The 27,975-nt window shown below is 40.5% G+C and overlaps 1 protein-coding gene across 2 annotated transcripts in view; it reads right to left on the bottom strand.

The window, feature by feature from the left end:
* Positions 1-27,975, bottom strand: part of CHN2 (chimerin 2) — a 332,632-nt gene that overhangs the window by 125,149 nt on the left and 179,508 nt on the right. For both annotated transcript variants that reach the window (XM_030857429.2, XM_030857427.2), the window contains exons 4-5: positions 4,656-4,687; positions 463-576 (exon numbers count right to left, since the gene is read on the bottom strand). In XM_030857429.2, coding sequence (XP_030713289.1) covers positions 463-576; positions 4,656-4,687 — 146 coding nt within the window. The remainder of the gene's footprint in view (positions 1-462; positions 577-4,655; positions 4,688-27,975) is intronic.

A 27,975-nucleotide genomic window follows, 5' to 3' on the forward strand; every position in this document is an offset into this window, starting at 1 on the left:
AAGGGAGGCAGAGGTTTGTCTCAATCAGCAGGCTTGATGTTTCAGAAGGAAGCAGCCCTAGAGCACCAGCTTTGCAGATGATTCTCCAAAGAATGCTGTGTATGCATAAACAGAGCCTCAGAGCCCATCAACTGATAACAGGAAATGTATAAGCCTCTGACATGCTGCTGGCTGCTTTGTAAATGAAGTGAAAATAAAAAATAATTAGGGGGGAATGGGGAGCAATTGATTTAATGGGTACCGAACGTTTGGGATGATGAAAAAGTTCTGGAAATGGATAGTGGAGATGGTTGCAGGACACAGAATATATTTAATGGCGCTGAATTGTACACTAAAAAATGGTTAAAGTGGTACATTTACATTGTATGTTATGTATATTTTACCGCAAAAAAAAAAAAAGGGGAAAAAAATAAGTAAAGTCTCCTGTAAAGCAGCTGCAACAGTGGATGAAATCAGGCTCACCTTAGTGCTAACGTGTAGCACCCTGGCTGGCGCTGGCTTTCTCTAAGAATGTAGGCGCCCTCCACGCCTCCAAGAAGCTCATCTGCCTGCTCTCGGGAGATGATCCCATGAAACCTGAGGAGAGACAAGACCATCTTTGTTCTGAACAGATCACATACCAACATGGACCACAAAGAGCCGCCTAAAAAAGATGGTGGGTCCACCTGGAACCTACAGCTCCCCATTTAAATGAAGAGGGGTGTGACTACTGTATACCTCCAGATGGGCTTGGACCTGGCTCTCAGCATGCACCCAAACACATAATAAGCATGCAAGTAGGCAAGGCAAAAGGAAGAACGCCCAGTCCACCTGGCTTTCTGCTATTGCCTTTGATCACAAGCTGAAAATTAAAGTCGTAACCAAAAGCCAGGTTATGGCTCCCCTTTTATCCATGAAGGAAAGCAAAAGAGCATTTACCAATGCAGCACTCTGCTCATCACTAGGTATCATCCTGATTGCAAAAGAGCAAGTACTGATTATCACCCTGCTTACGTCAGTGTGGGGTGCTGTTCGTTTTAGAGGCTCATTCTCTGGAAAGAAGAGCCAGAAGTAATGAACAGCCTTCCACTCCTCTAAATTTTGAGAGCAATCGCTTAGGGATGTGTTTGGAAAATGTACCTATTTTTCTTTTTTAAAGATAATGTTTATTTTTCCCCCCGCAATTTAAAAAGTAATACACATGCATGTAGAAAATTCGGTAGGATTGCAAGCTTGGCCAGTAACTGCTTTGCTCTGGAGGGGATGTCTGGGACCTACAGAGCGGACAGCGATGCCAGGGGAGAGGAGAACAGGACAGGAGTTAGGGACACACAACCAGCCAGCTCTCTCTGCTGCCCTAAAGCAAAGACAGCGGCTCACCCCTGTTATCAGAGATTTGATCAATCTGTTTCAGAGGAAGGTGGGAGCTGGGTTGTGGCGGAGTGAGGCCAGGGCCAAGGGGTCCCGGGCTCCTGGGAGAGGGAACACCACCCTCTTTCTGGGATGACCCAATCTTAGGGAATTGGGGGGAATAAATTAGAGAAGTTTTCTGGACAGAGAATCCCCTTTTACCTTCCTGGAAGGGAGACGGGAGGGAGGGAAGCTGGCTACACAAGAAGTGCTGTTGTTTTTTCCACAGGAATGCAAAGATTCTTAGAGGACACATGTACCAGGATAACATTTTGGAAAAAAATAAACCTATCACAATACTTACGTCCTAATTCCCTTCTATTCTTTACAACTAGACGTTACAAGCTGAAGCTTTAGTCCTAGGGGAGTGAGGTCAAACACTCTGGCCTTGAGTTCTCAGATCAACTCTCAAAAGCCTAGGGCAGTGATAGCTTGGGAAAAAGGGGTGTTCTGTCTTCTCAAATTTTGGTTTTAAATCTTGAGAGTCAATGTATGGAGGTCTTGCAGCATCGCTTTTCTGGGGTGAGGATGAATGTGCTGTGTGACATAAGAGCAACCCTCCTTTCCAAAAGGAGACCAGTGTCCCCAGTTCTTTTGGGAGGGAGATTGGGAGAAATTTGGCTAGAACCCATGTTCAGTGGGTCTAAGCTGGGAGGTGGAGAAGCCTCCTTTGCAGCAAGAGCTGGGGCTGGAGAAGGCTGGAGAGAGAGAGAGAGAGAGAGAGAGAGGGAGAGGGGGAGAGAGAGAGAGAGAGAGAGAGAGAGAGAGGGAGAGAGGGAGGGAGGGAGGGAGGGAGAGGTGGGAGGGACGTGGAGAGGATAGAAGGGCAGAGGGCATTGGAAAGTTTCCCACATCAGAAAGGACAAAAGCTGGTGCCATAAGAGGTTTGAGACTGAGATGTCCAGGACACAACCTGACAGGGCAGGGCAGGGGGTGACCGCAGCAGGAAGAGGCACACGCAGCAAAGGGCACAGAAACCTGACACCCCTGACCCAGGTCACTCTCTGGGGGGAGAAGGGCAAAAAAAAAAAAAAAAATGGGAAAAGGAATATCCCAAATAGGCAGTTAACCTGAAAGCAGCTTTGTTTGAACTCCCTTGAATGGACGTGTTTCAGGGATGGCCAGCAGCAGATGTCAGGTGTCAAGAACTAAGTTAAATTCAATTGTTCAAAAGAAGAAAATGACAATCTTGTGCATCTGAAGACCCAGTGTGTGGCTCATCAGCCCCTTTAGGCATGGATTTAAAAGTACCCATCATGTATATATCTATGATCCCAACTTTTCAAAAACCAGAGCTTGCACAAAGACTGGGAAGAAAGAGATGAAGGGAAAAAAGTTAACAATGCTTCCCTTTCACGGTGGGGCTATGGTGTTTTCCACCTTGTAGATTCCTATATGCTCTAATTTTCCCAAATTAATTGGGTATTAATTGATTAACTTTTTAAGAACAAAAGTAATACCTACCCACAGTGGGAAAATTCAAAATTTGAAAGTTAAAAGGCACGAAAGAAATAAAAATATAAACAGTAGAGAAATAAAAATTCCCTTTCCCTAATGGTATCTACTTAACACACTTTCTTGTGATTCTTTCTAGGAAAAAAATATGCATATATGTTTCCTGAATAGAGCATGTCTTACTTTTTGAGTGTAACAACAAAAACTTTCATTTTTAAAAAAGAAAGGGAAACCAGAATATGAAGTTTTTAAGCTAACCTCCCTCTAATACGATATATTCCTTTTTTATGGTTAAGAAAATGTTTCTTTGGTCTCGTTTCACTCTACAGTTTATGTGGATGGCGGGGGGGGGGGGAGGTTGGACTATGAAAACTAGAAGGTTATTCAATAAAACTTTTATGCAAAAAAGGGAAAGAAACAATAAATAGAGTTTCTTTTGGAATTCATGTACAAAAATGTTCTATTTGAGAAGTATATAATAGGTTTTCATTTTCTCTTTTTTAAATTAATTCTCTTTTCTTTTGCTCTATGAGCAAAATCCAAATCAGTATACTGAAGAAAAAAAAGTCCTATTACAACCAGGTTAGATATTAGGGACATGGGGGTGGAAGAGAGAGGAGGCCAGTGATGCAGGCAGGTATTCCAGAGCCCCCAGCTTCCCAAGGCCCAGTAGGAAGGTTCAGAAACGCAGCCGTGGCAATTAGGAAGTGGCTGCTGAACTGGGACAAATAAGAGGGTCATTCATCACAGAAGTGAGGCTCTGATGGGTAAGGGAATAGAGGAAAAGGTTTTGGATTGGCTGGGAGAGCTCTGGGAGCTGAAAGAGACTTTAACCTTATAATGCCTCCAGGTGGGATATGGGAAGAAAATCGAATTGTGCATCTGACTGACATCCTCCCCGCTCCGCCTCCGCCCTTTGCTCTGTCTGGGTGGTTCTGCCTGCTGTGAGCTGTGCACCATACCACAGCCCGAGACTGCCAGCTATTTTTATGGTAATGCATATTTGCTTTGCAGCAGGTTTCTGAGAAAGTAAAACAAGAGATGAAATTAAGAGGAAAATAGGGGGGACTTCCCTGGCGGTCCAGTGGTTAAGACTTCGCCTTCCAATGCAGGGGGTGCGGGGTTTGATCCCTGGTCGGGGAGCTAAGATCCCACATGCCTTGTGGCCAAAAAACCAAAACATAACACAGAAGCCATATTGTAACAAATTCAATAAAGACTAAAAATGGTCCACATTAAAAAAAAAAAATCTTAAAAAAAATAGAGGAAAATGGGGGAAATCATAATTATGGTATTAAGGCAATTTGGCTAATAGATCCATGTCAAGAGAAATCATCATTTTGGTTTTAGGAGACCAAGGAAATGGGATGACTTTCCTGAGTGTTGTGTTTACTGAGGTAGATGAAAGTAAGGAATTCAGCCTCAGTTCACATTCTTCGACACCCTAGCTGTTTATATAGTATTGAAGTAAAAGTGAAATGAAATACTAAGAGAGCCACAGTTAGGAAAAAATGCCGCCTTACGCCTTATGTTTCAAATACTTGCCGGGCACTCAGTGGCTGCTTTTGTGAAGAGAACTGACTGTAGCAGGAGATAGTCTCCCTCACACATTCATGAAGCCAAGCACCTGAATATTATAAGAAAATTCAGTACAAAGGGATCTGATTGCATTTATCCTTATTATTAAACCCTTGCACAATGGACATTTGATGAAGACTACATATTGGAAAAATTTTAATATTTAATATTTAAATGACATAGGAAGTGACTACTTATTACATTATTAAAACAATGAATAGCATAATACATACTCTCTTCCATAATATTTTGGTCTGTTTCCCACCTATATTGAAAAGAAGAAAAGTGTTAGTAATGCATTTGAATTCAAACCAGATAGATAAAAATACTATTCAAATAAACAGAGCTAGAGTCCTGGGAATAATTTTATTCCAGTTTTTATTCCCCAAATCAGAGCTCTAAGACACTCTGGAGTTAAGCAACACATTCCACTCTCTTGAGTAAAAATGACCTGGAACTGCCATATTTCTCTCATCATTAGGCTCACTCCCCACCCAAACTCAATCAGCCAATAAAAAAGTTTTTGAAGGAAACACAGTGAGGCTTATTTTAATATTAAGGAATTTATAAAAGTATTACAAGGCTTCATCCTGAAGGACAGAACAAATACTTTTAGCATGAATAAAACACAAATGTTTATTTCAATCTTCACCTAATTGTTTCATTATGTATTTATAATAAAAATGGGGAGTGCACCCGGATTAAAAAATAAGTTTAATTTGGTCTCTTTCCCAATAAAATCAATATCCTAACATTCTTATTTTTTCCATCAAATGGTGAATGGGCTAAAATTCACTTGACACCAGAGGTACAAGCTTTGGAGGATAAGATTTATGAGTTGACTGAAAAGCATAAACATTCCAGAAAAGATTTTTCAATCACATCTTGAGCCTTGGGGTTATCCCATTGGATTTCTGCCACATATATGTGATAATCTACTTTCATACGAACTTTGTTTTCTTACATTCAAGGTGTTGGAGTTGGTAAGAAATTAACATGAATTCTCATGTTCAGCTTTTATTCTTCTAGTCTGATTCCAGGGACACTGAGAACATGTAGAGCTACATGAAGTTATGGATTTCACTGATGGTTATAACAGCAAGATCATGTTTGTTTACTAGGGTAGAATATGAGCTGGGCAGCTACTTCATTTACAGTCATTTCTGTCTACAGTCAAATGGGCAGTTTTCTCAGCAGGGCACCGTGGTGGGATTTGAAGGCAGTTTCCCGGCCTATCTTTGCTCTCCAAAGGATGCAGGGGACCCGAGTGGGCAGTAGGGAGGGATGGACTAGAGGAAAAGGTTCAAAAGGGGGAGCCGGGTCTCTGTGGACCACCTTGACAAGCCTGCCTTGGACAAGCCTAGCTGGCATAAAACTAATCATCTAGATACTTCTAAATACGTGTTCACTCTTCTGTGCGTTTTACACCTGAAAAGCACTGAACCAAGAGAGGGCATTCACCACTCTTTAAGGTTTGAAGACTGCTGTGTGTCATTTATGAAGGAAGATCTAAATGATATGATTAATCGAAGCACACAGTGTGTAAAAAGGCACCTTGTTATCTGATTACTCTACATGCTGGAAAGCTTTTGAATGGGAGTTGAACATTTTGTCATTTACACTGTTCGACTGGCTTTCACAGTTCTTTCTTCCTCTCAGGATACTGTAGGTAATGTGGCTGCAACACCAACATGCCATAGAAGAAATTTAGAATTTTAGAAAAGCTGATGGAAGTAGGTAATATATAATACGCGAGATATCTGTCCTTTCTTTGAGAGTCAACGTTCCACATTTTGAAATGACTCCCCATTTATCAGGACAATTTTATTTCCATCTTTTTGGCTGAGCCATAACACAGATTTGCAATTCTAGGTGTCGCTACCAACCCCATTCCCTTCCCTCCATCCTCTTATCTTTCCAAAAGAGAAGGGTAATTTTTTTTTTTTTTTTTTTTAGTATGTGAAAGACAAGTTTTATTTGCCTCCAAAGGACTCAGGTAATTTAGAGAAATTTAAAATACAGTTCGTCGGTGAGGGGGAATCATCCCTCCTCAGCAGCTGTCGAATAATCAAGCCTAACGACCCAGTTGGGCCTCAGAACACTGTTAACCTGTCTTTGCGTAAAAAAGAAATGACTACAGTTTTAATTATAATTTGGGGTTATCCATGTAGTCTGACCCCTCTCCCTCACAACCCTTATTCCATTGAATATTGACTCTACCAGTTGGAAAGGAAAATATTTCCTTGAGATTAATAAAAAAACAAAAGGGTGGGAGACGATAATAAGAGAAGGGTAATTAATCTAATTTCCCAGATGGACAGCATGGTAGATGGAGCTTACTATGAACTCCTGGCGTGCAGGTAAGTAGTTAATTTAATTGACTCTTAAGAAGACAACAAATTGGTTTCAGTTCACCCATCACTCATAAAAATATATGGTACACTTATGTTCGGAGCTCTGTGCTCAGCCCTGTCATTGTTCGTGAAGTGATGACCTCACAGGTGTGAGAGGAAAGCTATAAGGAGCTCAGGGGTGTTCTGTACTTGCAGTAAGAGGAAACACTTGAAAAATCTAACATAGGCCGCTAAATAGGGAAGTAAATATCTCGGGTGCCTTGAGGAATACCAAATAAGATCCCGCCTGCAGGACCCTTTGATCCAATTGAAGAACAAATCTGCATATGAAAACTGCAAGAAAATAAAACAAGAGCACTGAACTGTGTGGGAGAGACTACCCGTGGAATAGGGCCATACAACAGGTCCCCAATATTGCGCAAAACGTATACTAGAATATTATTCTTTATTTAGCTGAAATTCAAATTTAACTAGGCATCCTGTTTTTATTTCATTTTTTCTAAATCTGGCAACCCTACATAGGGAGAGAGGAAACGTGGAAGTAAGAGAGAGCGAAGACAGAGGATGTGGGCAGTCATCTGATCACTGCTCCCACTGTCCAGGCTGTTTTGATAGTGATCTGATTCAACCTGTCATCCATCTGTTGTCTCTGTTGCTCTTAAAGAAAACATAGCTCCCTCGTTAATGTTAAAGAGAGAGAGAATGGCTGGGATTAAAAAAAAAAATACAACTATCACCTCTTCCTTTCCTAAACTTTTGCTCACAGGAATCTAAACGTAGTCTTTCTCTCCACCGTTCACTAAGCTTTTAACCAGTCAAGAGCTTAATATAAGTTAATGACCCCAGAAAAATCATAGAATGTGTACATTTTTTTAAGGCAGATAATTCTGGATCCTCGGATCCAGACAAAATACAGTCGGCTGATGTCAGGGCTCCAAGGGACAAGGAAGCTGACTAGAGAAACTAGAACCTCTACCCTGTGATGCAGTAATGCCTTAAAGGAGCCTGACTCTCTCCAGGTGCTGCCCCACATTAGACACTGATGGAGTCAGGACCCACCTGTGAAATGCAGATTTGTTTTATTAAAGAAGCCGTAACATTGAATTTCAATTTCCAGGTGTATGAGATTCTCTTCAGTGAATGAGACAGAGGACAACTGATAAATAAAAAGTAAGGCAGCTCAGAAGTTCTTGCATTTTCATTGAGAATTATGCTTGTTAAAATCAGGCAACTTGGCAAAAAATGGAGGGCTAATTTAGGTATGCACGTGGATTCAGGAAGGGACAAAGATGTAAGTATCCCAACATGAAGGAAAGTTGGTTCTGGAACTTCCCTGCCACTGTGATTATCCTAGGATAACCCATCACCTTGGTGGAACTGGTCTTTGAGGATATGACTAACAGAAATCGGATCTGCAATGCCTGCTCTCGGGGTTTAGTGATCCAGCTCCAAGAAGTGAAAGAAGCCCACCCTTTTCAGGACAAAAAAGTAATAATTCGTATACATATTGCTGGATCTTCCAATACTGGATCCTTTCATGATCTACCTGGTTCTGAAAGGAACACCTCTTTTTGAAAAAGGAGGATACCAAGTAGATCGGTGAGCAAACAAACACCTGAAATGCATCCTGCCCAAGACACAGGTGAATTTGGTGTGTGTGGTGTGACTGTGAAGAATGGTGGCTGATTCTTTTTATAAATATAACTGAACATCATATTCTAAGTAAGCATCATGTACAGGAGAATAGTCCCTCAAGGTAGGTGATACATGACACTGATGTCACTGTTGATGAGAACACTTTTGGAATTCCTCTTTTGGAACTGCCTGAAGAATCACTACCCTTTTTCTTGGATATACTCAGAGCTGCATTTCTCAAAGTGTGGTCTTCAGGATGCTCGTTAAAGACTGCAGGATCCTGTTCCTTTCCTCAGACAAACTGAATCAGAATTACTTAGGGTGGGGCTTTAAAGTGTTACTTAATCAAGTTCCCCTGGATGATATTTAAGCATACACTAAAGTTTCAGAATCATCTGGTAAGAAACATACATTTATTTTTTGAGAATGGATTTGAGAGTGGATGTTATTGTGGCAAACAGGTATAAGTTATTCACAGCCAAATTCAGTAAATAGGGTGAGTGATCCGACCTGGAAACACATCTGAGACAAAAATGAGGCATGATCCTAAGATACTAAGATTTGCACCGTGACTTATTCTGAAGGTTCTTTAGAAGAGCATTCCCAGCACACTCTAGGCAACGGGAATTTGGTGGAATAAAAGCACAGCTTCCCAAGATGACTGACTGGAAAGGGACCACTCTCATGTAATATATGTTAAACTATTTCATGACTTTATAGTCACACCTCATATATAATTATTGCCAGTACTGTGACTACTGAAGATGGTTCTAGTCCTGTCTAGCCCTGTCCATACAATGCACCCACCCCCCGCTCAACAGTCCATTGGTTTTTGTATGTTCTTATTTTAAGATCCTGAACTTTCTTTTAATAAAATAAAGGTGGATCACAAGATGGTTGAAAGGGTGGGCTCTACACTCAGACTGCCTGTCTTTGAGGCCAGATCAGTGTGTTCATAAGCAGGTTACTAATCTCTCTGTTACTCAGTTTCCTCATCTTTAAAATGGGGATGATAACAAAAATACCTGCTTCACTGAGTTGTAATAATTGAGTAAATACATGCAACATGGTTGCGACAGTTCCTGGAGTACAGAGATATTCAATGAATATTAGCTATTACTGGTGCCCAGAGAGACCCTCCTGTGTAGAGAAGGAAGAGGTAGGCCCATTATTTTCTGTGCTCTTAAAGCTCCTTTTACTGATCTCTGCTGAAAAACTTGACATCTCACCATATTTTAAATCTTTATTGGGCTGGTTCTTCTCTAACTATTCTGTGAGTGTTTTGAAGCAGCCATTTTTGTCTTCATTATCATTGTATTCCTAGGATTTCACCTGATGTCAGGCACAGGGTGAATGCAGGTACCTCTTGTTATCTGAATCAAATCCATTCCTAAAAATGTGTTGGGCAGCAGAGTTTCAAATAGCAAGAGCCTATATTCCATTATTTTAAATGGAAAAAAATAATAATTCATTCTTAGAGCATCCCAAAACATCAATGTCCCAGATATTATTCAAATTCTTTTAAATAATTATATAACAATCTGATAAGAATTTCTGCATAATATAAAATATTTAAATGCCAATTACATAATTGTTTAACACTTCATGATGTAATTAATAGGTATGTTTATGTACAGTCCGCAGCTGAACAGAAAAGGAATTTCATTATCCTTCTACACTGAGAATGTTCTATAATAAAAAACACAATGAAATAATATTGCCAAAGATTTGAAAGATACTATCTAAATCAGGCCTGAATTGGTAGTGCCCTCAGGTACCTGGCCCAAACAAATACTGAGGAGCTAAACCCTCAGGGGAAAGTGGGGGGAGTTATGGGTATAATGTGCAATATGTTTAAACAGGAGGTTAGAACAGGAGGACTCTGAGGTATGAGAGTCTTCATACCTCATACTCTTGCATCACCTAGCTTTCTTGCTACTCAATGTGTGATCTGGGGACCGACAGCATTGGCATCACCTTGGAGCTTGTGAGAAATGCAGAATGTGCATTTCGAAGGGGAGTCACATACACATTAAGGTTTGAGAAGCCGTCACACATAGGAGAACTTGTGGCAGCAGGTTTTTAACTGGGAGAATGATATTGGCTAAAACCTTCTGTAAGTTGTTACAGCAAATATTCGGAGAGTGATTGTTCTGAGAGCAAAGGGTGCCTGTACTCATTAAATGTTTGCAGAATGAGACAAAGATCATGAACGAAGAGCCCCGCTGTCAATTCAATTGCTGTGTGACCCTGAATAGGTTATTAAACTTCTTTGCATCTCATTTCCCTCGACTTTCAAGAAAACTGGAGTTATAAAGATGTACTATTTTAATAAGGCTCTTTCAAAGATTAGGTGAGATAATGCATGTAAAAACCGGTAGGGCTTGGAAAAAAAGTTGTGGTAATAGGCTAACATTTACTGAGTGGCTATTCTGTGCCAGGAACCGTCCTTAGGTTTTCACGTGTTGATCTCATTTAAGCCTCCAAACAAACCTATGAGGGAAGCGAGTGCGATTATGTTACACAAAGCCCTCAAATAACTAGCTTGAGGTCATAGATCTAGTAAGTGCCTTTGGACTCAGCACACATACCTTTAACTACAATACTGTGCTTCCCAGCTTCTCCAGAGCAGATGCCAATCAATGCTGATGGCTTCATTGGCTAGCAAAATTCTACGGACTGGTTTCAGTCTGAATTATCCTTGATTTTTCTTTGCCAGGACTGAACACCTTAAAATCTCCTTGGACTTCTGTCAATGAGTTAACAAATGAGAACTTGGAATAAATTTGCCTAGATGTTGTGATATTCTGGGTCTCTCAACGATTTCCCTGTGATTTAGAATTAAATGTATTCCAAACTACCTGGTTTGTTTTTCAATTTATTCTTCTAATTTTAAGGAAAAATTCTCAGCGTTTTGCAAAGCTTGAAAGAACAGTAGGGTGACAGCTGCATAGTGAGAGACAGGAAGCATAAGCCTTAAATGAGTTTGCTTTATAGTCAGATTATCATTGCCTAGATAAACACAAGTTCTTTTATATTCAACACAAAGGCATTTAAAGAATATTGTGAGTCCCCTGTAAACAAGGTTTCCAATTATTGAAAAAAACTAAGCTTTTATAATCCCTCAGCAGCTGGTATGTGTTAAGTTTTTGCCTAATAGAAATAATTTAAAAACCCAATTTAGCAACCTCCTACACAGGGCAGCTAGACTGCTGGATTCTCTGAGATACAGATCAAGTGTAGGAGAAAAGGCTTTTGATGGGGGGATTTGTATTGGTGATACTGGGGCAATTTCATCCAGAAAAAAATAAATATGGATTATTCCCTTCTAATTAGAAATCAAAGATCTCTGTTGAAAGGGAGAGAAAGAAAATGCAAGTACTGAAATTTACATTCTTGTGGTCAGACTGCATAGTATAGAATGAAAATTGAGCAAACGTGAAATCTCCAGTTTCTTTTCTTTAGTTTTCCTCATGGCATCACTTTAACCTTTCCAGGATTCTGAGGGCGTGCTGATGAGGTGCATTCCTTCCTGTCTTGATTAGAGTGTATTATAAAAAATCTACTGACCAGTCTTTCTGTAATAAACCTCCTTAAAAGATTACCAATGGTTTTCCTAAGTTATGTAAGTACCCACAAGTCGGGTGCCTTAGCAACCTACTATAAACATCGTGCTAACATGTAGATGCGCACAATATCAGGTTGCGTGCTCAGGAACAAAGCAGTTTCCATTCATTTGGTTTGTTTTCTGCCTTCTTCTCCTTTTTTTCTCATATTTTTCCAGGAATTGTGATTTAAAAATCAGTGACAATATTAGAACAATTAAAAAGACTTTTCATAGACCAGTGGTTTTCAACTGGGAGGGGAGGTGTTTTTCATTCCCCAGGAGATATTTGGCCATGTCTGGAGACAGTTTTGATGGTCATGACTAGGGGGAGGGTGCCACTGACATCCAGCGGTAGGAGTCCAGGGATGGTGGTAAACATCCTACAATACACAGGTCAGAACACCCAAAATGTCTATAATGTTGAGGTTGAGAAACCCTACTTTAGACTAAAAGAACTTTGAAACTCTTGAGTATTCCCAAGGAAGATCAGTAAAAAACATTCTTTTAACTAAAATGCAAGTAAGCAACAAATACTTTAAAAACATAAAATAAAATGGAGTAAAAGAAAGGTAAGAGGTAATACTTGTTTTTGATAATACTGATAATTTATAAGAGCAGCTTTTAAGAAAAGACAGAAATACCTCCAACTACTCAGGGAAATAGCTCAGATAAATACAAAACTGAATAGACTAACAGCTCAATCAGATTAATAAGGGAACCAACCTCTCTCCCCCCTTGGAAAAATTATAAACAATCTAAAATATGAAAAACACTAAAGAAAAAAAGTTAAGATATTATTCAAGAATATCAACTACGATATGCATACATGTGAACTAATCGATATATACACACTACCGAATGTAAAACAGATAGCTAGTGAGAAGCAGCAGCATAGCACAGGAAGATCAGCTCGGTGCTTTGTGACCACCTAGAGGGGTGCGATAGGGAGGGTGGGAGGGAGGCTCAAGAGGGAGAGGATATGGGGATATATATATGCATATGACTGATTCACTTTGTTGTGCAACAGAAACTAACACAGTATTGTGAAGCAATTATACTCTAATAAAGATCTATTTTTTTAAATAAATAAATAAATCCCTTACGCCATGGGACCCCACACCACAGCATGTTGCTTTGAAACTATGCCCTGATCCCTGGGCTGGAAACAAAACTTCCACCACTCACACTCCCAGCGTTAAAGAGCGCACTCGGGGGTGGGGTGGGGTGGGGTGGGGGTGAAGCATTGAATGGCTGTCTAGTACCTCAGTGATGTCCTGATTTCCCAGGTTTAGTTATATAAGTACCTTTACAAAACAAGCATCATAAAAGAGGAAGGTGAATTGCCCAAATTCCTTATATTTGGATTTGAAAAGTACTGGAAGGGTAACTACACCCAGACACATACTCACACAAATACCCATGCCTTGCACATTCAGCCCTTTGCTCCTGGTTCTGGGTTTCTCCAGGTTCAGACCTACTGACCCTGACCCAGAACCCCACCGAGGGCAGAGCGGAGGAGGCAACACCTCACAGGTGCCTTCAGTGTGTGTGCTTCAGTTCTCCCAACAGGTGAGTTATGTAGAGACTGGCATTCCTAGTCCACAGAGGAGAAGAGGGAGGCCCCTGTGACTACATCACCTGAAGATCACACAGCGGCATGGAGATGAATCCAAACCGACATCCGACTGACACCAGAGCCCATAACCTTCTCCTACACCAAGAGGAAGGGAAATTGTCCAGGGAACAAAAGAGATGGTGCACTCACAGAAAACACCGACTCTGCTGTAAAAGGTGGGTGGATCTTCAGCTGTTAAACCCCTCAACCCTTCCATTCTGGACACCTGGGTGGGCTGACTGTTACAGGAATACAGTAAGTCCCTTACATATGAACCTTCAAGTTGCGAACTCTCAAAAATGAGAACGTGCATCTGGTTCCAGCAAGGAACCAGAACCTGTGCCATCCACGTCAGGCGTGAGTGAAACTGCAGCTTGCCCTCCGTCTCCTGTTGCTGACGATCCTTCAGCTCTACCATCTCCCACCTCCTCTCCCTCCTCCAGTCAGTAACTCTTCTTGCCTGTTCACTCGATGCCAGCCTCTGTGTGCCAGCTGTTATACTGCACTACTGTACTTTTCAAGGTACTCTACTGTAAGCTTAAAAATGTTTTTTCTTTTTTGTTTGCTTGTTTTTTATGTTTTATTTGTGTGAAAAGTATTATAAACCTATTACAGTACAGTATATATAGCCGAGTGTGTTATTTGGGTACCTAGGCTAACTTTGTTGGACTTACGAACAAACTGGACTTACGAACAAACTGGACTTACGAATGTGCCCTCATTACGGAACTCGTTCGTATGTAGGGAACTTACTGGTATCTGTTCACCACATCTGATGGCCAACCTCCTTTTCTCCCCATCCCAGTGAGTGGTACTACTCAGGGCATCAGCCACCCAGTGGCCAAGCCAGAAATTGTCATCCCAGATTCCTTCCTCTTTCCCAACCCCACTGTCATTAAGTCCTGTCCATTGTATGTAATTTCTTAATTGCTCTTGAAGTGCTCTCTCTTTTTCCTCATGTTCACTGCACTGCATAGTCACCTGGACCACTGAATTGTCTTTTTACAGGTCTCCCTGTCTGCACTTTAAGGCAGGGCAGAAAATGCAGATCTCATTGTGTTACTCTCTGCTCCAAATTCTTCACTGCCATGTGGTCAAAATCACACAACTTAGTGGGGCCTTCCCAGACTATTCTACTTAAAAGTGGCGCCTCCTTTCTTTGGCAGACCCCATATCTCTTCTCTGGTTTATTTTTTTTCACTACACTTATCATCATCTGAGATACTATATATTTTAATTGTGGGTTTTTTGCCAACTATATATTTTAACTGTGGGCTTTTTGCCAGTCTCTCCCATTCAAATAGAAACTACACAAGGGTAGAGATTTTTGTGTTTTGCTTACTGCTGTATCTCCAGAGTCTAGAACAGAGCTGGTATATAGTAGGTGCTCAATAAATATTTATTGAATGAATAAATGAATAGTATACAGAATCTTCCTTTCTTTAATTAGTAATCTTTTGATATTCCAACTACCTGCTTTTTTTTTTTTTTTGGCAAAAACTCCTATATATTCCAACTCCTCCCTTACTTCTTCAGAGCACTCCCTCAGAGCCATCTGAGAGGCTGTCTCCCAGGCTTAAGTCCTCAGTTTGTCTGCCAAATAAAACATAATTCTCAACTTTTAGGTTGTGCGTTTTTTTCAGTCGACAGTCCTTAGCACACACACTCCTGCTCCACCACATCCTCGTTCCCCAATTCTTTCAGTTCTTAATACAGAACGCCTTGTAGTTTCACACCTTGGTTGTTCATAGACTTTGGCCATTCTTTGGTTGTGATATTTCCTCTGCCTGGAATTCTAATACTTGCTCTCTAACCTGTCTATCCCCTAACCTGGCAAAATGTCACTGATCTTAAAACTAAGAGGCAAGATGCTACTATGGTGGGAAAATCTTTCCTGGCCAACTCACACGAGTTTAGGTATGGTTTCCTAGCCTCTCTATGAACTTTATAAAGGCCTCAGTTAGGGCCATGATCTTATTAGGATTGGGACTGTTGGCCTTTACAACCTCAGGATGTGAGCTCCTTACGGAAAGGGCTCCTGTCTTTTCACCTCTGTTGTCCTAGCAACCAACAGCATATGTTATACAGAGCTCAGCTTCAATGGAAGTAATACATTATTTGAAAGACCGCTCTGCTAATGGCCCTACATTTCCTTCCTGGGCTCACTGAAATTTCAAAAGGGGCCTGCATGGCAAGATAGGCAGTACTGCTGGCTCACACCTTGGTCCTTTATGCTTCTACACCATAGGACAAAACTTGCTCCCCTCCCAGTTTTCTGAATCTCCAAAGAGTGAAGGATGACGCCCACAGCGAACAACCATGACTGGTAGTCAGTGATTCTGCTAATCAAATTCCTGCACATTCTCGGGCCAAGGGGTGAACATGTGAACCAATATAAGCTGCTCAGATGCTCTGACCCTGGAATTTACAAGTTGAGGAAAAGCTATTAAGAGAAATGGTTACAGCCGATTCACATGCATGGCAGAGCCTAACAGCAACAAGAAAAATAATTGCTAATAGTCATTAAGAACTCACCATGCGCCAAGAATTGTGCTAAGCACTTTCTTGCCGTATGTTGACGCATTCAGTCCTCATGACTAGCACATAGGTAAAAATCTATCACACCCCTTTCCAAAGGGCAAACTGAAGCACGGAGAAACAGGGTATAAAAGCAGGCTATAATATCCCAGAGCCTGGGCCCCTAACCACACACTCTACTGCTCAGAGGTGCAGCCATCGTATTTCCTGGATCCCTGGAGATGTCCTGATTCACAGATCCTTCCCAAAGCCCCTTGCTCAGCCTTGTTTTTTTTTTTTTTCTGTTCAGAGAATTTCTTCATATCTTTCCAACCACTCTCCTCACTACCCGCTCTTCCCAATCTTCCCCCCACCCCTAAATTTAGCCAGATTTGGTTTCTGTTGCTCACAAAAGAATGCTAAGTGATATTCCCATTAAATCCCGATCTCTAAGGCTGGAGCCAGGGTGGCTGTGAGGTTTACAAAGCTCCACAGGGGATTCTGACACATATGTAGGAGTGGAAACCATGATTTTGGGCAGTAGTTTCCAAACGTGGAAAGAATGAACAACTTCCTAAGACTTCTACATGGATTTTGATCCACTCTCACAGTAGCCTTCCAACAGCACTTAAAAGCCTAGCTATGGGCATTACTCTCCTCGGCAGCTGGTCCACAGCATCTTCCCAGCAGCTCACTTTGACCCACTCTTCCTTGCTACGTCTTCTCTGACACCGATTCCTTGGCTCCGTGTGTTGACACCCAACACCCACCTCTGGCACTGCTTGTATGGACAACCCAGCTGGGCGTATTGCTCTGGCTGTGATCTCTTGGCTAGGGCTTGGTACTCATCCTCTGGCATCCTGAAGCCACAGCTCCAGGAAAAATGACTTTCTTCCCATCAAGCCAGAGCCCATGGAGGCCACATTGGCCAGGTTGGCTGGCCGGCCTCTGACCAGGGCAGGAGAAGCAAAGGTGATGGGTTCACTTGTCCCTCCTCCTGATAAGTCCTACAGACAGGCACCTTATTTTGAAAAAATCCCATAAAGGAGAGTCAAAGTCTAGGATTTAATCATGGACAGTTATTTTATCTTAATATCTAATATCACATCTCTCTTGCTTCAAAATACACTTTTTCCCTTCCTTTGGTTTTCAGTACAGATAAGAACCTGAGAATATTCTCCATAGGTTTCCATTATTAGAAGCCATCTCTGTGCTACCTGATTGCCAGTTCTTCCTCACACTAAATAATCCTTGTTCTTTTAATCTTTTCCAATAGATCCTATTTTCCAAACCTTAATTCATCTTCATTATTCTCCTTGGAACTCTCTTTAAATTCTCCACGTACCTCTTAGGCTCAAAGAGCTTGAAGTACCCAATAGAATCGAAGCAAATCAAGGGAAAACTAATGCTACTGTTAAATTTCTAGCAGGAAAAAGACTGGGTGAGTACACTCATTTAATTCCTCATTCTTGTTAGCAAACTCCTTCCTTCAAAGCTTAATGGTATTTGGGTTAAGTGGTACTACATGTGCTTTGGAAAAGACAATGTCCATCATTCTCATTCTTCTCCCCAGAAGTTTTTCTTTTTCTCCCTCCTCCTAGAAATATAAGATTCAAAGGTAAGTATTCAACGTAAGAATTCAAATTTATGTGCTCGAACTGATGGATCAGATTAAGCTACCTATAAAAAAAGGGGACAGAACTTAGGAGATGGTAGGAATTAAAGATTATCCAGCAAAATGTTCTCAGTATTGTTTGCATTATAACCTTCTTTGTTTTTCTTCCCTAATGATCTCTTCCCAGTGAAATTTCAATACTACAGATAGATTGTATACCTGTTTATGTTCTATATGTATACCTGTGCTTTATACATTGAAATAGTAAAATTTTTTATGAGCCCCTTTTAGAACCAATCGCCACCCCTTGGGCATAATACTGCCCCCATTGAGAACTCATTGTCTGGTGACATCTTCATGGCTTTCAGAATGCTTTTATATTTATTCTTCTACCAGGAGGGTGGACTATGTATCTTTGCCTCCTTTTCATAGATGAGAAAGCTGCAGTTCGGAGTGATAAATTAATTTTCTCCCAGTCCTACCCATGGTTAGCAGAAGATTCAGGGTTGAAACCTAGTTGATTTCAGGTCCCGTATTCATTTTGCTACATGGTGATGATGCCATAAAATCCAGAAGCCTGTTCTCTATTATTTAAAAAAATTACTTAATTTAGCATTTCTGAAACAGGCATTTCCCCCAAACAATTCCCAACATGGTAATAAATAAGAGTAAAAGTGCCTTATTAATGTTTGTCCTTGCTTTCAGATTCTTTTTCTGACAAATTATTCCACATTAAAAATTCTTGAGCTTATGGTGTTTGCAGCAGCTCTGACACTGAGACACCCTCCTATCTTTCATTTTTGTTCCCTGGGCCGGAGCATGCCCTGCCATTGCTCATCTTGCACAAACGTTCTTTGTTTTTCTTCTTGACAGTTTATTATGAAAATTTTCACACAGGCAGAAATATTGAAAGACTTTTACAGCAAACACCCATATATGCACCACCTAGATTCTGTCATGTACTATATATACTTGCTCTATGGCATATCTCTTCATCCCTCTATCCATCCACTAATCCAAATTTGTGGGGGGCTGTATTTCATAGTAAGTTACAGACGTGGCACTCTTTCCCCCAGATGCTTCAGCAGGCAAATCATTAATCAGAATTCAGTAACATATAGACTTTTAATAGGAAGGTAACACCAGCTCTGTTCCTGAAATTAAAGAAAGTGAGCTTAGTTTGCATGTTCAGATGGTGTTACCAAATAAAGAGATTTCACACATCTCTTCAATTTCCTGCTTATGAAGCACTGGGCTACGTCTTCTAACAGGCTACCATTTCTTGATGGGAGGAAGTGGCCGTGAGAAAGCAGGTGAAAGGACAACTTTTTTTTTTTTTTTTTTTTTTTACAACTTCTTATTGTAACTGCCTTGGCTTCTTTCATCAATTTACATGTGTTAAATATGAAGGTCAAAATGTTCCTTATAATGGCTTGAGATCAAATTCATCCTACATTACAGGTCTAAAATTCCCTTTTTGGCTAATATTTACACAAGTGCTTGGGAAGTGGTAGAAATTAAAGACCAGTACTTCCCATAGATAAATGCCAGGCACTGTTCTGAGTGCTGTACATGTATTAACTCACTCTTCAAAGTTACTTCAAGTGCAAGACTAGGGGTCAGGAAACTTTTTCTGTCAAGGATTAGATAGTAAATACTTTGAGGACCATACAATCTGTCTCAAGTACTGCACATGGAAGCAAAAAAGCAGCCGTAGACAATACGTAAAGGAATGAGCATTGCTGTGTTCTAATAAAACTTTATTTACAAAAAAAGCTGGCAGACTATAGTTTGCCAATGGCTATGTTAGACTAACAAACATTAGAGTCCATTCTTAAAAATCGGTTTCAGGACATCTTATAATTAGCTCAAAACTCTGAGCTTTTGCCAGTGCCTCAGAAGGCCTTTTTATTTAATGCTGGGTCAAATCATCTATTTGTGTTCATGCCCTTTTGTCTCTTACTGCACAGAAAGGAGAGAATCATTCATTTTTACTCTATGGCATATTGATGCCAACTTACAAAATCAAAATGAACTAAGACAGCAAATAGTTGAATTATATTGTTAAACGACGGGGAATACTGAAACCCTGAGGGATCTGGTCTGTATCCTTGAATTGAAAGGTGCTGCAGCAGCGTCATTAAGCATGGTCTTCGAGAAGTCATGGAACTTGGAGGATCACAGCAGATCAAAGGGACAACCAGAAAAGTGTAATTACAGACGCGGTAGAAATACCCCTGGAGATACGAGAACAATTCATCTAACGATCGATGCGTAATTACCTGGGAAGACACAAGGTGCTTGATGGCATCCAATATGCCTTTGTCGGGCTGTGCCAAGGCTATTTAATTTCCTCCCACAGTAGATGGGGAGATGACACTGGCCATGTAAATAAGGAGGAAGAAAGAGATACTATCGCGAAAGCAAAGCTTGCTATTCTGTCCAACAAGACAGGGAGATACGGTGTACTGAGAGCTAATGCCAAGACTGTGGTTTGTCAGAGGACAGAGCCAAAGGTGACTGATTACCAATGGCACCAGTAAACCTGGGGACGGCAAAAGGAGTGGTAGACTGAGGCAAGGAGGCAAGGTCAGGACTACACCAGCACTGGACTAGCTTTTATTGGTAAATTAATTGCCTGCAATCCTGAATTGAGAGCTACTCACTGAGCACAGAGATGATCCACTGAATGAAGTGACTAGCACTTGGAAAATAGAAATATAATTCACAGTATTCCTGACATAATGATAATGGATTTGGTATTTTTATTAATGCAAAGGTCCAGTAAAAGCAAGAGTAAAGGGACTTCCCTGGTGGCGTGGTGGTTGGCAATCTGCCTGTCAATGCAGGGGACACAGGTCTGATCCCTGGTCTGGGAGGATCCCACATGCCGCGGAGCAACTAAGCCCGCGAACCACAGCTACTGATCCCGCCTGCTGCAGCTGCTGCAGCCCGTGCACCTAGAGCCTGTGCTCTGCAACGGGAGGGGCCGCTGCAGTGAGAGGCCCGCGCACTGCAGTGAGGAGTGGCTCCCACTCGCCGCAACTAGAGAAAGGCCCACGCGCAGCAACAGAGACCCAATGCAGCCAAAAAAAAAGCAAGAGTAAATAGATCTAGCCAGGATTTCTGCACAGTCACAAGGTAAGGAAAACATCTAAAAAGAGCTGGAGTTCATAAGAATATATACCAAATACGGACAAACATGAGTATGAATCACCTGATTAGAACTGAATTTGAATATTTTTGTTAATTAGTCCTGCAAACATAAGACTAAGAAGGGTAGGAGGATGGTGGTGGGCGTAGAAAACCAGGTTAAATTAAGCACTGACCATTCCCCTACAAAGATTCATATTTGGCCTCTGCAACATACGAGGGTGTGGGAAAGCTAGGCATAGCAAAGAAGAAAGGCAAAGGCAAAATACTTTTAAAGGGTGGAAAATAATATCTAGGAGGAAGTACATCTAGAAAAAACGGCGGCTATGGGGTGACTTGGCATCGACTTTGAAGTTCATGAAAAATCTAGCACAGTGCTGGGCAAACAGTAAGCATCATCGGGAAACAAAGCATCTTGATTCTCCTATCCTAGTACAGGGCATAGGGAAAGCAGCATGAAACAGAAAGCAGAGAGACCATTTCATTCGAAAAGATACATGCACCCCAATGTTCCTGGCAGCACTATTTACAACAGCCAACACGTTGAAGCAACCCAAATATCCACTGACAGATGAATGGATAAAGAAGATGTGGTATATATACACAATGGAATACTACTCAGCCATAAAAAAGAATGAAATAATGCCATTTGAAGTAACATGAATGGACCTAGAGATTACCATATTCTAGGAAGTGAAATAAGTCAGAAAGATACAAATACCATATGGTATCATTTATATGTGGAATCTAAAAAAATGATACAAATGAACTTATTTACAAAACAGAAACTGACTCACAGAAATAGAAAAAAAAATACAAAACTATGGTTACCTAAGAGGAAAGGCGGGGAGGAATAAATTAGGAGTTTGGGATTAACAGAGACATACCACTATATATAAAATAAACAAAAAGAATTTACTGTATAGCACAGGGAACTATATTCAGTATGTTGTAATAACCTGTAATGGAAAAGACTCTGAAAAAGAATATATATATAGTATATATGCATACATATATATATATATATATATAAACCAAATCATTTTGCTGTACACCAGAAACTAACACAGCATTGTAAATCAACTATACTTCAATTTAAAAAAAAAGAAAGTAGAGGAAGTGAGAACAATGGCTACAGCAGTGGTCCTCCCACTTGAGCGAACATCAGAATGACCTGCAGGGTTTGTTAAAACCCAGATTGCTGGGCCCCAACTCCGAGTCTGTGATTCGCAGGTCGGGGGTGGGCCAGAAAATCTGCATTTCTGATAGGTTCCCTGGTGATGCCGCTGCTGCTGGTCTTAGGACCACACTTTCAGAATCACTGGGTTAGAAGGCCAGTCCTGGATTTGGACTATCTGAGTCTGAATCTGGCTCTGCCCTTCCTGTGCTATTTGTCTCATTTCCTCTTATAAAACGAGACAGATAACAATCGCCATGGCACTGTTATGAGAAATAACATATGTGAAACTCTTAACCCAGTGCTCAGGGCACAGTAAGTGATCCGTATGTGTTAGCACTCATTCCTATGGAAAGACTGACAGCAGTAAATAACTAGGCAATATCCCTCAGAGCAGCCCCAGTCAGATCGGGACAGTCTGAGACTGTGCCATCCACATTACTCTTCAAAGGTCTCACTGCTTGATTAGCCAGGCCACACTACCCTAGGAAACATGGCTTGCTCGGGGCAAAGTGCAACCTGCTCCCATCAACATTATTTCTCAGTTAATGTTTAACCAGATGAGTCAAATGTGAAGCATGTCTTTTAAATCTCACTAGTGCATGCAGTGCTATGTACCTGTTCCCTTTCTCAGAGGATCCTGGCCACACCTGAAATTTTGTTGGACCTGACCTCTGCGTCACAGAGCAGACATACTGTGGGTTGTTCTAGATAGCGACTGGTGTGGAGACCTTTGCTTTCTGTTTGGGTAAGGTTGGCCCTACAAAAGCCAGCACCTCCTCATAACCTCTGTGCCCTCAGTCTGGACCACCCCTCTCCCTCCCCCGATCTGTGAGCAATGGTATCTTGGGTTACGGCTGTCACAGACTAAGTGAGGATAACAGAGCATGTGTTATAATACATGATGCTATCGGTTATTCTTTTTTTTTCTAAAACAACTAACTACACAATGTAGTACTTCATCTCTAGTAGTAGCTTCTTAAGAAATTTTACTTCTCAGAGGGCAGACAGCAGAAGCAAGAAGAACTACAATCCTGCAGCCTGTGGAACAAAAAACACAATCACAGAAAGACAGAAAAGATGAAAAGGCAGAGGGCTATGCACCAGATGAAGTAACAAGATAAAACCCCAGAAAAACAACTAAATGAAGTGGAGATAGGCAACCTTCCAGAAAACGAATTCAGAATAATGATAGTGAAGATGATCCAGGATCTCAGAAAAAGAATGGAGGCAAAGATCGAGAAGATGCAAGAAATGTTTAACAAAGACCTAGAAGAATTAAAGAACAAACAAACAGAGATGAACAATACAATAACTGAAATGAAAAATACACTAGAAGGAATCAATAGCAGAATAACTGAAGCAGAAGAACAGATAAGTGACCTGGAATACAGAATGGTGGAATTCACTGCTGCGGAACAGAATCAAGAAAAAAGAACGTAAAGAAATGAAGACAGCCTAAGAGACCATTGGGACGACATTAAACGTAACAACATTCGCATTAGAGGGGTCCCAGAAGGATAAGAGAGAGAGAAAGGACCTGAGAAAATATTTGAAGAGATTATAGTCGAAAACTTCCCTAATATGGGAAAGGAAGTAGCCACCCAAGTCCAGGAAGCACAGAGAGTCCCATACAGGATAAACCCAAGGAGAAACACACCAGGACACATAGTAATCAAATTGGCAAAAATTAAAGACAAAGAAAAATTATTGAAAGCAGCTGGGGAAAAACGACAAATAACATACAAGGGAATTCCCATAAGGTTAACAGCTGATTTCTCAGTAGAAACTCTACAAGCCAGAAGGGAGTGGCATGATATACTTAAAGTGATGAAAGAGAAGAACCTACAACCAAGATTACCCTACCTGGCAAGAATCTCATTCAGAGTTGAAGGAGAAATCAAAAGCTTTACAGACAAGCAAAAGCTAAGAGAATTCAGCATGACTAAACCAGCTCTACAACAAATGCTAAAGGAACTTCTCTAAGTGGGAAACACAAGAGAAGAAAAGGACCTACAAAAACAAACCCAAAACAATTAAGAAAATGGTAATAGGAACAAATATTTCAAATAATTACCTTAAATGTAAATGGATTAAATGCTCCAACCAAAAGACACTGTCTTGCTGAATGGATACAAAAACAAGACCCATATATACGCTGTCTACAAGAGACCCACTTCAGGCATAGGGACACATTCAGACTGAAAGTGAGGGGATGGAAAAAGATATTCCATGCAAATGGAAATCAAAAGAAAGCTGGAGTAGCAATACTCATATCAGATAAAATAGACTTTAAAATAAAGAAGGTTACAAGAGACAGGGAAGGATACTACATAATGATCAAGGGATCAATCCAAGAAGATATAACAATTATGAATATATATGCACCCAACATAGGAGCACCTCAACACATAAGGCAACTGCTAATAGCTGTAAAAGAGGAAATCAACAGTAACACAATAATAGTGGGGGACTTTAACACCTCACTTACACAAATGGACAGATCATCCAAAAAGAAAATTAATAAGGAAACACAAGCTTTAAATGACACAGTAGACCAGATAGATTTAATTGATATTTATAGGACATTCCATCCAAAACCAGCAGATTACACTTTCTTCTCAAGTGTGCATGAAACATTCTCCAGGATAGATCACATCTTAGGTCACAAATCAAGCCTCAGTAAATTTAAGAAAACTGAAATCATATCAAGATCTTTTCTGACCACAATGCTATGAGATTAGAAATCAATTACAGGGAAAAAAATGTAAAAAACACAAACACGTGAAGGCTAAACAATACATTACTAAATAACCAAGAGATCACTGAAGAAATCAAAAAGGAAATCAAAAAATACCTCGAGACAAATGACAATGAAAACATGATGATCCAAAACCTATGGTATGCAGCAAAAGCAGTTCTAAGAGGGAAGTTTATAGCTATACAAGCCTACCTCAAGAAACAAGAAAAATATCAAATAAACAATCTAACCTTACACCTAAAGGAATTAGAGAAAGAAGAACAAACAAAACCCAAAGTTAGTAGAAGGAAAGAAATCATAAAGTCAGAGCAGAAATAAATGAAATAGAAACAAAGAAAACAGTAGCAAAGATCAATAAAATTAAAAGCTGGTTCTTTGAGAAGATAAACAAAATTGATAAACCATTAGCCAGACTCATCAAGAAAAAGAGGGAGAGGACTCAAATCAATAAAATTAGGAATGAAAAAGGAGAAGTTACAACAGACACTGCAGAAATACAAAGCATCCTGAGAGACTACTACAAGCAACTCTTTTCCAATAAAATGGACAACCTGGAAGAAATAGACAAATTCTTAGAAAGGTATAACCTTCCAAGGCTGAACCAGGAAGAAATAGAAAATATGAACAGACCAATCACAAGTAATCAAACTGAAACTGTGATTAAAAATCTTCCAATAAACAGAAATCCAGAACCAGATGGCTTCACAGGTGAATTCTATCAAACATTTAGAGAAGAGCTAACACCCATTCTTCTCAAACTCTTCCAAAAAACTGCAGAGGAAGGAACACTCCCAAACTCATTCTATGAGGCCACCGTCACCCTGATACCAAAACCAGACAAAGATACTACAAAAAAAGAGAAAATTACAGGGCTTCCCTGGTGGCACAGTGGTTGAGAGTCCGCCTGCCGATGCAGGGGACATGGGTTCGCGCCCCGGTCCGGGAAGATCCCACATGCCGCGGAGCGGCTGGGTCCGTGAGCCATGGCCGCTGAGCCTGTGTGTCCGGAGCCTGTGCTCCGCAACGGGACAGGCCACAACAGTGACAGGCCCGCGTACCGCAAAAAAAAAAAAAAAAAAGAAAATTACAGACCAATATTACTGATGAATATAGATGCAAAAATCCTCAACAAAATACTAGCAAACAGAATCCAGCAACACATTAAAAGGATCATACACCATGATCAAGTGGGATGTATCCCAGGGATGCAAGGATTCTTCAATATATGCAAATCAATCAATGTGATACACCTTATTAACAGATTGAAGAATAAAAACCATATGATCATCTCAATAGATGCAGAGAAAGCTTTTGAAAACATTCAACACCCATTTATGATAAAAACTCTCCAGAAAGTGGGCATAGAGGGAAACTACCTCAACATAATAAAGGCCATATATGACAAACCCACAGCAAACGTCATTCTCAATGGTGAAAAACTGAAAGCATTTCCTCTAGGATCAGGAACAAGACAAGGATGTCCACTCTCACCACTATTATTCAACATAGCTTTGGAAGTCCTAGCCATGGCAATCAGAGAAGAAAAAGAAATAAAAGGAATACAAATTTGAAAAGAAGTAAAGCTGTCACTGTTTGCAGATGATACTATACATAGAGAATCCTAAAGATGCCACCAGAAAACTACTAGAGCTAATCAATGAATTTGGTAAAGTTGCAGGATACAATATTAATGCACAGAAATCTCTTGCATTCCTATACACTAATGATGAAAAATTTGAAAGAGAAATTAAGGAAACACTCCCATTTACCATTGCAACAAAAAGAATAAAGTACCTAGGAATAAATCTACCTAGGGAGACAAAAGACCTGTATGCAGAAAACTATAAGACACTGTTGAAAGAAATTAAAGATGATACCAACAGATGGAGAGATATACCATGTTCCTGGATTGGAAGAATCAATATTGTGAAAATGACTATACTAACCAAAGTAATCTACAGATTCAATGCAATCCCTATCAAATTACCAATGGCATTTTTTACAGAACTAGAACAAAAAATGTTAAAATTTGTATGGAGACACAAAAGACCCCGAATAGCCACAGCAGTCTTGAGGGAAAAAAAAACATAGCTGGAGGAATCAGACTCCCTGACTTCAGACTATACTACAGTATAGTCTGCTACAGTAATCAAGCTACAGTAATCAAGACAACATGGTACTGGCACAAAAACAGAAATATAGATAATGGAACAGGATAGAAAGCCCAGAGATAAACCCAGGCACCTATGGTCAACTAATCTTTGACAAAGGAGACAAGGATATACAATGGAGAAAAGACAGTGTCTTCAATAAGTGGTGCTGGGAGGGGCTTCCCTGGTGGCGCAGTGGTTGAGAGTCTGCCTGCCGATGCAGGGAACGCGGGTTCGTGCCCCGGTCCGGGAAGATCCCACATGCCGCGGAGCGGCTGGGCCCGTGAGCCATGGCCGCTAAGCCTGCGCGTCCAGAGCCTGTGCTCCGCAACGGGAGAGGCCACAACAGTGAGAGGCCTGCGTACCGCAAAAAAAAAAAAAAAAAAGTGGTGTTGGGAAGACTGGACAGCTACACATAAAAGAATGAAATTAGAACATTCCCTAACACCATACACTAAAATAAACGCAAAATGGGTTAGAGATCTAAATGTAAGACCAGACACTATAAAACTCTAGAGGAAAACATAGGAAGAACACTCTTTGACATAAATCACAGCAAGATCTTTTTTGATCCACCTCCTAGAGTTAAAAACAAAAATAAACAAATGGGACCTAATGAAACTTCAAAGCTTTTGCAAAGCAAAGGAAACTACAAACAAGATGAAAAGGCAACCCTCAGAATGGGAGAAAATATTTGCAAATGAATCAACGGACAAAGGATTAATCTCCAAAATATATAAATAGCTCATGCAGCTCAATATTAAAAAAACAAACAACCGAATCCAAAAATGGACAGAAGACCTAAATAGACATTTCTCCAAAGAAGACATACAGATGGCCAAGGGGCACATGAAAAGCTGCTCAACATCACTAATTATCAGAGAAATGCAAATCAAAACTACAATGAGGTATCACCTCACACCAGTTAGAATGGGCATCATCAAAAAGTCTACAAACAATAAATGCTGG

Source organism: Globicephala melas, chromosome 9, assembly GCF_963455315.2.
Source record: "Globicephala melas chromosome 9, mGloMel1.2, whole genome shotgun sequence".
Lineage (NCBI taxonomy): Eukaryota > Metazoa > Chordata > Mammalia > Artiodactyla > Delphinidae > Globicephala > Globicephala melas.